General features: G+C 41.4%; 1 protein-coding gene across 1 annotated transcript; it reads left to right on the top strand.

Moving 5' to 3' along the window:
* The first annotated feature begins 686 nt into the window (after positions 1-686).
* On the top strand, positions 687-9,945 carry cog4 (component of oligomeric golgi complex 4). Its single transcript, XM_041053891.1, has 19 exons — positions 687-884; positions 1,635-1,717; positions 1,849-1,963; positions 2,420-2,594; positions 2,993-3,186; positions 3,321-3,426; positions 3,527-3,684; positions 4,148-4,206; positions 4,294-4,418; positions 4,526-4,644; positions 4,750-4,916; positions 5,027-5,192; positions 6,600-6,662; positions 6,746-6,859; positions 7,331-7,423; positions 7,504-7,587; positions 7,685-7,786; positions 8,091-8,219; positions 8,817-9,945. The coding sequence occupies exons 1-19, from the start codon at positions 750-752 to the stop codon at positions 8,949-8,951; spliced, it is 2,322 nt and encodes a 773-aa protein (XP_040909825.1). The 5' UTR covers positions 687-749; the 3' UTR covers positions 8,952-9,945.
* Positions 9,946-11,176: the final 1,231 nt, after the last annotated feature.

The following is an 11,176-nucleotide window of genomic DNA, read 5'->3' on the forward strand; positions in this document are numbered from 1 at the left end:
ACAAAAATATATTTGAAAGTTTATACCAAGCTGTTATGAGTCTTAATCAGTCTGAGATAGTAAAATCAAGAGGATATTTACCAAATTAAGTTGTTTTTGTTTTTTTTAAGTAAGATCTTGTGGGTTTTTTTCAGACAATGTTTCTTTGTTGAGTTGCAATGGAGGAACGGTAACAAATGGGTTTGTACTAAAACGACTGTAACTTAAGGTATCCTCTTGATTTGATTAACTCAGTCTGTTGAAGCCTCACATCAACTTCAGATTCATTTTGGATTATTTTTCTGTTGCGGGTTCTGTACCTCATCAGTGGAAGCACATTTGGCAGGGATCATTTTACGGTCAGTATAAACAGGAGTTAAAATTATGGCGTGAATCAATGTTCACGTCATCTGACCGTTTGAAGACATTTATTAAAGATTGTGAAGCTATCCTTTAAGCACAAACTCGCACAACGCATGCTCAGAACTGTAGGAGTTTGAGCCCGGAATTTGGTTTCTCAGGTAGTTCCTGTGTGCTGCCAATGGGCTGTGACACAGCAAGCTCCGAGTAGCAACGTGTGGGTACATGAAATCGATGGTTGCGGATAATGTTACGTGCATGTTCCACCCACATTTTAAGACGAGGAGGCAGCGTGTCTTCTCCGTATCCCGCGTTATTACACGAAGAGGTGCTGCCTGACAGGCTAAACCCAGGGAGCTTTTAGCCTCACGCTCCGTCCTCCTGAATCAGGGGTGTTACGGTGGCGGAAGATGGCTGACAGTGGACTCCTGGCAGCGAAAAGATGCGACTCGGGCTCGGTGTCTTCTGTGAGCATGGAGACCATCTCGGCCCTGACGGAGCTGGAAGACCTGGAGAGGGTTTACCAGCAGCTCTGCGCGGAGGAGGTTCGTATTAAACGACCGTTAACGGCGGTTTGTTTGACGGGTCAAACAAACCGCTGGTCGCTGTCATCCTCCACGTAAACACCGAGGCTCAGCTGGCTCCAAACGCAACTGAGAGAAACAATTCCACTTTAACAAATTCAGTTTATATAAGCGTAGAACAGCTAAACTAACGATACGTCTTTGCAGGTGAGGGTTAGATACCATTTACCGTGTTCTGGACAATGCGGAAGACGGGTGGCACCAAGTTGTGTAGGAACAAAACTCACCACAACACCTGTCAGATACCATAAAGTGCAGAACAGGTTCTAGGGTGTAGCTCATGTTAGGATATACAGCTCTCCTATTTCTAATGAAATACTGTTCTACCTTTATTAAGTAAACATATGGCATCAAAACAAACACCCCACTCCCAGACAGAAGTGGGATGTATCTCAGTACAAACTGTTAAACTACTTTCCATTTCATGCCACTTTACACTTAACTACTTTTTACACCGGTGTATTTATCTCGTTTGTAGCAAAAACACATGAAGGTTTTACAGAAAGTAAGGCTTTGTTAAAGATCAAACTAAGCAAATGATTAGTCGATTGAGACAGTTGTTCAGTAACTATTTTGGTGGTTGTTTCAGTCATTATTCATGTAAAAAAAAATTACATGGGTCCACACAGGTCTTTACAGCCAATATCATTCATTTATGAGGCGATTAAAAAAATGGGACTAATTACATGTTTTGTTTTCTGTTCACTGCAGAAAGAAGTGGAAGCTGAGCTGGACAGATTGGTGGGGCAGGAAGGGACCATTCACACAAAGATGCTGGCATTGCAGAGGATGGGGTAGAGTATTTAAAAAAAAAACAACAACAACAAATGATCATCCCAGATTTGAGCTTAGATCATCACAGCGTATGATGTTTACAAAATGATTTGTGTTGTGTTGTGTAAATTGTGGTCCCTTTGCTCTTCAGGCCCAACCTACAGTTGATTGGAGGAGATGCCAGTCAGCTGTCGGGCATGATCACATTTACCTGTAGCCTGGCTGAAAACGTGAGCCGTAAAGTCAGACAGCTGGACCTGGCAAAGGTAAAAATACATACTTATTAGGTCTGTTTACCTGTTTTATGGCTACACGCCGGTGACAGTCGTGGTCAGAGGCATCATGGTTGTCTATCCATCCCATTGTGAACATGATATATTGGTCACAACTGTGCAACAACATACCCATGAGCTCACTGTCAGTAAAATTGACAAAATGTCAAAAACGTCTGTACAATCAGATGGAGTCCAAGGCAAATTCTCTACAACATACATAATCTCTGCAAGTTGTTTAATTGTTGCTGACAGTCTCAGAGATGTTTTCGCATATCTTTCATTGTAATACAGTCTCATACAATACCACAAACTACAACCTTATGAATTACCTTAGTGCAATCACCACCTCTCTGACACATTGTTAAAAATCAAGAGTTTTACAAAGGCAGCATTTATCAAAGGAATGATGTATCAGATTACTTTGCCTTATTTTATTTTATTTTGTAGACTCGTCTGTATAACGTCATCCAGCGTACTGATGATATCCTCGATCTGAAGTTCTGCACGGACGGCGTGCAGACAGCTCTGCGCAATGAAGATTATGAACAGGCGGCTGCCCACATCCATCGATACCTTTCTCTGGACCAGTCAGTTATTGAGCTGAGCAGGCAGGGAGAAGAAAGTACGAGGCCCCTACCTTTCTGTCAGAGTGCATTGCTCAGTGTACACTCTAACAGTGCAGTGAAGAAGTACTGCAGTCTTGTTTGGTTTTCTGTGTTTTTGTACGGTTTTCACTTTGAATTTGTCAGATCCTAATAGGGATGTAGTGGTTCAGTGACAAAACAATAGTGTGGCCCAACATCATATTACATCAAGCAAAAACATTTTCCTTGTTTTTCATACTCCTTTATTGACTGCTATAACCCACCAAAGATTTTATGACATTGATGTCAGATACTTACTGTTTTTTTCACTGCACTGTAAGTGTTCCTGTGATAATATTTCTGTGTGTGTACATATTTTGCCATCCCTGGCCAGACACTGAAAAACACTGCTAACACTGCCTTCATGCCTGCACAGGCAGTGCTGTGGACGCCAGTCTGGTCATGCTGCAGGAGGCAGAGCAGAAACTGAAGGTCATCGTTGCTGAGAAGCTCGATGAAGCTGTAGCAGCAGTCGACCTCGCACAGGTGGAAAGGTTTTTCAAGATCTTCCCTCTCTTGGGCCTCCACCAGCAGGGCCTCGCTCGCTTTGGTCAATATCTCTGCAGTCAGGTCAGTAGTAAGCTCCACAGGACATGCCCAAATGGTGGAAAGGTTTTTAGTGAGAGGGGCTACCAGTTTTACTTCCTCTAAGAGTAAAATTGGTGATTAAAGGGTCTCTCTCTATTTTTCACACACTCACGCAGCTTGCCTCCAAAGCTGAGGAGAACCTGCTTTTAGCTACAGGAGGAGACCTGGGTGAGAAGAGAGCACTGCTGATATTTGCAGATACTCTGACACTGCTGCTGGAAGGTGAGAACACAGGCCTGACACTCGGCGTGTGTCTCTGTACATTTTATTTTATTTTTTTTGCTTGTTGTGGACTCCACTAATTTCCTGCGTGTGTCTACAGGCATTGCTCGTGTCGTTGAGACTCATCAGCCTATTGTAGAGACTTATTACGGTCCAGGCCATCTGTACACGCTCATCACTCACCTGCAGCAGGAATGCGACCAACAGGCCCAGAAAATAGTCGACAAGTTCATCCAGCAGAGAGGATATCACAACAAGGTTTGGATCATGTCTGGAACCTGTTCTTCTACTCATTTTGTGGCTTAGGCTAACCTGCTGTTATCAGGCTAAAATAATCCTGTTTATTTGGTTCTTGATATTACCAGTGAATGTAGTCAGGCTATGAGTGATGTTGGTGCATGAAGGGTGAGGTTCTCTCCAGTGGATCATGAGCCTGCTATAAAAATGAAACCTTACCAAAATCCTTACTAAAAAAGCAGCTTTAATTGCACAAGCAAATTTTCAGCAAAGTGACCTCCTCAGTTAATCATTTAATAAGTTTTAGAGTTCAAGTGACAAATTCCCATTTTAATGTCAGATTAAATGCCATGTGCTCTGTTCTCATCTAAAATCAAAATTATATCTGCATTCTTCATCATTGTAAATCAATGAAAGGGAGCCATTTCTATCTGAAAATGAGTTCACGTTTGGGCTTTAGCCTAAAAAGTCTTTTGTCCTGTAGTTTCAGATTGTCCAGAGCAGCATGATGAAGAGCGTGCCAGGGGAGAGGATTGAGCCCAGGTATTTATGTTTGTCAGAGCAACATTCTACTTTCCCCTCTATGTTTGTCTCTGTGTTGTTGTTTATAAATCTGTCTTAAATGAACAGAGAACTGGACCCTGTACTGACAGAAGTAACCCTGATGAACGCACGAGCAGAGCTCTACCTGCGCTTTTTACGCCGTCGCATGATGGCCGACTTTGAAGTTGGAGACGTTCAGAGCATTACACAGGGTACTTTTATATTACCATGGGATGATGTACACAAAGATGATTTTTTTTTTTAGATGTGGGGCTGAAAACATGAATCATTTTTTTTCTTGTTTTTGTTGAACACCCAGAGCATCAGCAGAATGTGGAGAAGCTGCTGAAACACTGCTTGTTGAGCAGGACAATGCAGGAGCTGATTGGCTACTACATTCCAATGGAAGAATACTACATGAGGGAGTCTGTCAACAAGGTAAACTACTAAGATTTGCCTCTACTGCCATGATACACATTAGATGTAATACTTATTTATCAGAATATATTAAAGTGTTGCAGTTAAGTTATTTTTCCTCCCCAGGCTGTTGCAATGGATACATATGAAAAGGGTCAGCTGACCTCCAGCATGGTGGACGACTGTTTCTACATTGTGAAGAAGTGCATCAGCAGAGCTTTGTCCAGCTCCAGCATCGACTGCCTGTGTGCTATGATCAACCATGCTAACTCTGTGCTGGAGTCTGACTTCAGGTGCTCACCACTCCTTCACTGTCCTGTTAACATATTCAGTACATTTTTATTTATTTATTTATTTATTTTCACATCTCTTGCACGCATGTGTGTCTCTCTTCACCTGTCAGAGAGGTGTTGTACAATAAGCTGCGGCAGGGCTTCCCAGCTACGACGCTTCAGGACATCCAGCGAGGCGTCAGCAGTGCGGTCAGTCTGATGCAGAGCAGCTTACAACAGGGCAAGTTCAACACACTGGGCATTGAGAGCGCTGAACACGCTAAGGCTGCGTTTTTGGTAAGATACATGGACAGTTACACACACACATATACCCATTTCTGCTTTTAGATAGTAAAGCTTAATTTGTCAGTGATAAAAAATAAAGCCTTAACAACACTAAGCCTAAATTTCATGAATAACAAGCAACATGTTCCGATCATGTTTCAGTAATGACATACAACTGTGGACATACAAGGCTTATGGTGATGATTTTATTTTTGTTAATCCTGATAGGATACATTGTAAAAAACACAAATCATACTGTGATTTGTAAATGGTCACTCAATCCCATAGCTGCTATAGACGCTATGCAATTTTTTTGTTGGGTTGACAGACAACTGATGGCCGTGTGTAAAAAATGTGTTAATATGGATTCTTCTTTGGGCCTTGCCTCAGCTTCCAGGTTTTTGAGTACAGCTTGTTTAAAGAGAGCAGCAATAATTTAAGTGAGGAATAAAATGCATGAATGACCTCCTCTAATTTGAGTAATGTAAACAGTGCTTTAATTTTTAAAGCGGCTCTCAACTGAAGGAAACACTGCTTCAAAAACCTTTTAATCTGTTTGTTAGAAGTTAAATTGAAATCAAGACACACTCAGGTTTATATCAACTAGTTTCCCCTTAGAAGCCAAAAAGACCAGTTTTCTTCTAATTGTAATTGTAAAAAAAAAAAAAAAAGGAGCAAATCATCTCAGATTTGCTATCTTTGAGCCCGGATTACATCTTACACAAAGCACAAGTTCAGCTGATGCCAGAAAAGCCTCAAACAGCTTCTTTGCAGAGTCTGAGTTCAGAAGTACTGAGCTTGTTTGTGTTAAAACTCACTTGAGACAGTTAGAAATCCGGTGCATGTTGTTATGGTAACGGTTCATTTTACAGTCCTATATTTTCCAAAAACCTTCCTCATAATTTTCTAAGAACATTAGAAAATTGTGAGGAAGTGCCACAAGGTGGCACGCTGTAAATAACTATGATGTTTCCAAGATAGTCCTGCACAGGTACTGGTTAAAAGGGGAATTAATAAAGTGTTATTAAGTACCTTCGTTTTATTTCTTTAGTCTTTAAATATGGGACCTGTAAAACGTTAATACTGAGTGTGTGGCTTCTAGGGCAGCAGGCATTAATATTTGATAGATAAAACTAAATTACCAGTGGAAATGGGACTCATGGAGATGGGACAAGATTTGTGCGCTACTGCATATCACAGCAGTGGGGAGTCAGTTGCATCAGTCTCAGTTCTCTGCCACTATAAAAAGTCTAAAATATTGCCAGTGATAATAGCAGTCAGGCAGAAAATTACCAATTACTGGGATAAACTATGAGATTGAAGAGTTACATCAGTTTTCTCAAAGCTTCAGTCAGAAAGCAGCTTTTAAACAATTCAAATGACTAAAAATTAATTCAGTCTTTTTCCTTTTGATCTTAGGTGACTCTAAATAATGTTGAGGTGTGTAGTGAGAATATCACAACCTTAAAGAGAAATTTAGAGGTAAGTTTCACATCTGTACCATCACATCATTTATAGTTCAGCTTAATGCTCAGAAGTTGACTTTTTTTTTTTTTTCCTTTCAGAACGACTGCTCAAAGTTGTTCAGCCAGGGGGGCAGCTCTGGCGACCAAGCAAAGATTGAAAGCTGTTTGTCCGACCTCATCAACACGTCCACAAAGTTCAAGGATCTCTTACAGGTTGGAGACACACACACACACACACACACATCAGTGCTTGTCAGCTGAGAGTTATGGATTGCTTATTTACAGTAGGTGCAGCAGAATGGGGAAACATTTGCATGTATTTCCAAAAGTGCTAGCATGGCAAACCTGTGTGCACGGTGGAGGGAAATGTTTTATTTCTTTGTTATTTGTTTACTGGGAAAGTCACAGGATGGTAAGAAGCACAGTTCAGCTTGGTGGAAATCTGTTAATAAAATCTCTGCCTTCAGACAGTGTTGGTAGTAGTTTTTAGGGAGAGGGAAAAAAATTGAATTTTATTTGTGTCTTTAAAACACAGTTCTCAGAGACACATACATGAGGTGTTTTTCAGGGTTAGGGTTAAGTGTTGGTTGCAAATGTATATAACCCACTCATGGTACTATGAGATTCTTTGGCCTCCCACTGAGTGATAAATGTATGATACTCTGATGTTATTTTGTTTCATAGGAGGGTCTGACTGAGTTGAACACAACAGCCATAAAGCCTCAGGTCAAACCGTGGATCAGCAGCTTCCTGGCCATCTCACATAACATAGAGGAGGTAATGGTCTCACAATCCTGCACAGAAATAAACCAGAGGTCAATAAAACATGTCGCTGTAACTGCTGGTCTTCCTCACAGGAAGAGTTTAATGATTATGAAGCTAATGATCCCTGGGTGCAGCAGCTCATCGTTAACTTGGAGCAGCTCATGGCAGAATTCAAGGTATCTGCAACATTCGAGCCACCAGTTTTTATTTGCTGAACATATCTACTCTTCCCTGCCATTTTCTAACCTTTTAATCGTTGTTCTGCCTCCCCAGACGGCCCTCTCCCCTGTCATTTACGACACTCTGACCAGCCTGATGACCAGCTTGATATCAATTGAAATGGAGAAGACTGTCCTCAAGTGCTCATTTAGCAGGGTGAGGAGCTGAGCTCAGCCACAAGGTGGCACCGAACTCCCTATGCATCACATCACATCACATCACTCTCACACATGATGAAAAGCCTCCAGCAATGATTTATTAATGAGTCCAGGAAGGCCTGCAGGAGAGGGTGCTTCCTTTTGGCACGTTAGCATCTCCTATTTTGAGCAGTGTGTTTTTACACAAAACCTCTAAATAAATTCTTATACTATGTCCAACATAAAGTCTGAAATAAAATATTAATATATAAGATAGCCACATGTTTTTGTTGTTTTACACCATGTTGCTGACTTTGTTGTAGCTTGGAGGGCTGCAGTTCGATAAAGAGCTTAGGTCTCTTGTGGCATACCTCACCACCGTGACCACCTGGACCATTAGGGACAAGTTTGCTCGTCTCACACAAATGGCCACCATCCTCAACCTGGAGCGGGTAATTTAATAATTTTTTTACACAGAACATACATCAGTATAAAAGTAAATTTTTTATGTTTTTAGCTTTTAAGGCAGTTTACACCACGGGTGGAATGTAACTAAGTACATTTGCACAATTGCAATTTTAAGACACCTTGAGTATTTCAATTTCATGTGACTTTTAGTCCACTACATTTCAATTGGAAAATCTGTCTAAGCTGTTAAAATATGATGCATTGTTATGAAGTAATACACCCAGAAGCATAAAAAAATTGTGAAAATAGCTCCACCTCGACCAGCTGCAACAGTAAAATGCAGCGTTCAGTTGGCCTTGAGATCTGTAGACGCTGACCATCAAATCACAGCGTCCCCAGCTAAAGTCAGGCCAGGAAGGCTTGTTGCAAAAATGCCTCAAAAAAATAAGTGAATTCTAACCATGAAATGTTAATTACACATTAATGTAATTAGTAATAATAATCAAGTAGTAGACTGTATAATTGTATTAACACTCACCGGGGCTATTTTCTGTAGTATGAATGCTTTGACTTAAGAATCTGGTTTACACAGGCTTGTGCATTACTGTACTACTTGTTACTTGTACATATTTGTACTACAGGTAACCGAGATCTTGGATTATTGGGGCCCAAACTCAGGCCCCCTGACGTGGCGGCTGACCCCAGCGGAGGTGCGTCAGGTTCTGGCCCTGCGTATCGACTTCAGAAGTGAAGATATCAAGAGGCTGAGACTGTAACCCATGAACTGAATGCACTGGTTATCAGCGACCGCCATGCAGTACCCACCTTGTGATGCATTTCACTAAAGAGCTCTGCACAATCCAGGTTTAATCCATGTTCCTGTAAATGGAGGTGGGCAGGGCACGGGCAAATGGCTGAGGATTTCTTTTTTTTTTTTTGTACTGGAAACAAAAATGCTCATTGCTCTTCCAGGAGAGTCAAGTTTTCAGACTCTGCCTTCTACTCCACACCCAGCTGATGTCAGTCTTTATCAGACCTGCTGCTCTGATATAGGGGTCCAGGGTTTGAGGTTACGTAGCAAGACTGGCAAACTATTTGATATGAGTTAACTGTAAAATATGAGAACATTCTCTTAAATGTTTAATTAAAAGTGTAAGTGTGTAATTGTATGACAGTTGGGAGCTGGGACCTTTTAACCTGTAACTGGTTCTTAGAAACGAGGACACACTGGGACTGAGGAGCGGAGCTCTGTGGCTGTCAGTGAAACAGAGCTGTAATGAACATCATACCCATTAAACTGACAGAAGCAGGTCAGACAGCTGATCCAGCCTAGTCATTCAATATATGAATAGCTCCTTGTCTGTGATGATGGAACACTTTTAACCTAATAAATTGAGAGCCGCTGTGCAATGCTCCTGATCCCTGCCATCCGCCACATTTCACGAAGTGCTGCCCTATTGCCATGCAAGACCTGTTCCCAATCTTTCATACATATTTCTGACTCTAAATACAAAGCTGTACTCACCAGGCAATGAAGCATTAAAAGTGGTCCATTCTCATAATATTCAGCCTAATTTCCTGGTCTAACCTTAATTCTCTGCACAGATTAAAGCAGGTCAGTGTGTGTTTAAACTTTTGCTGAGAGGACAGGGCTGTGATCGCACAGTTTGTTATCAACCCCCCCCCCCCCACCCCACCCCTTTACCTTCTCTGGTACAATCAGACTCAGACCATGAACACAGGGATAGTTAGGAAAAGTGTGGCTTTAATGTAAACACAACATTCGATTGGCTCAGCACAAACATTCCACATGAGAGCAACCAATAAACTACCGAATAGGATGGGGTGCAGCACAAAAACATTCACAGTAAAAAAAAAAAAAAAAAAAATCTGGTATAATCATAATATATATATACAGTACGGTGCTTTTTAAGGTGAAAATGGAGATAGGATATGGGGACTGATATGTGATAGGTAAGAGCATACAGGGATGGGAAGATGAATTTCTGGGTGCACAGGTGAAAATGGAGAGCTGTACTTTTTCTCTGTGAAAAGAGAAATGTGACAGATGGGGGATAATGGTTCCCTGTTTACTGATCAGGGGAGAAGAGGGTTAAAAAAACACACCCGACTCCCCAGACAGAGGCTGCCTCAAATAATATTGTTCTCCTTGTGCAGTCTTCTATTTCTACACAGATTCACATCGAAGGGTAAAGCACCACACAGAGAACAAGATGTCATTGGAGGGCTGCTTTCTACCCTCTGGACCATTGACAGGTATCGGTGTACCCCAGTTTTTCATGACAGGAAATAAATATGTGGCACGGGATTTCAGGAGGTAGGAGGAAGCATGTAGGGCATGAGGCTTAAATAAATAAATCATTCGATGATAATAAAATGTTATATCTGTTACTTAAATAATAATAGTATGAGCTATGATTTCTGATTCTAATCCCCTGTCCTTCTGATCTGTCGTTCTCAGATGGTTGGCACTGATATGACGGGTTGTATTTTTGTTTTTTTTTTAGATATCATTGGCTGATAGGTGTTTCCTCAGGCTACAGGAGGCCAATGGCAATGGGCGGCCACTCTGAACAGAAGAATCCTCTCTTTCATTATGTTTTAAAGTAAAAGAGAAAACAGAGTGGAAAAGACCTGCAGGCTACTCGGTCATGTGCAGGACTGAAGGAGAGGGGAGCTTTGTCCCTTCTGAAAGTTAAAATAGCCTCCTTCTTTCCAACCATGACTCTCAGCCACGAGTACAGCACCTCCCCAACACCATAATCATCATCTCCACCTTCACACACACAACAGCTCTTTAAACGGAGCACCAGAGGTTGTATTCAGTGCGGATATAAATGCCTCGAGACTCGCACATAAAAAATGTCACATAAAGAATGGGACAATATTCCACGTTGTGCTTAAAAATGAAATTGCGCACTCCTCGTGATATATTTCTGGGCTGAATTTTGCAAAGAGAGCCTCAAGCTGAATAAACCCC

Source organism: Toxotes jaculatrix, chromosome 1 (genome assembly GCF_017976425.1).
Source record: "Toxotes jaculatrix isolate fToxJac2 chromosome 1, fToxJac2.pri, whole genome shotgun sequence".
NCBI classification, from domain to species: Eukaryota; Metazoa; Chordata; class Actinopteri; family Toxotidae; genus Toxotes; species Toxotes jaculatrix.

Excerpts from the sequence above, each read along its gene's own strand:
- cog4 (XM_041053891.1), top strand. The coding sequence starts at position 750 with ATGGCTGACAGTGGACTCCTGGCAGCGAAAAGATGCGACTCGGGCTCG. Across the intron at positions 3,427-3,526 it reads TCTGACACTGCTGCTGGAAG|GCATTGCTCGTGTCGTTGAG; the intron begins GTGAGAACACAG and ends GTGTGTCTACAG. Across the intron at positions 7,424-7,503 it reads TCTCACATAACATAGAGGAG|GAAGAGTTTAATGATTATGA; the intron begins GTAATGGTCTCA and ends TCTTCCTCACAG.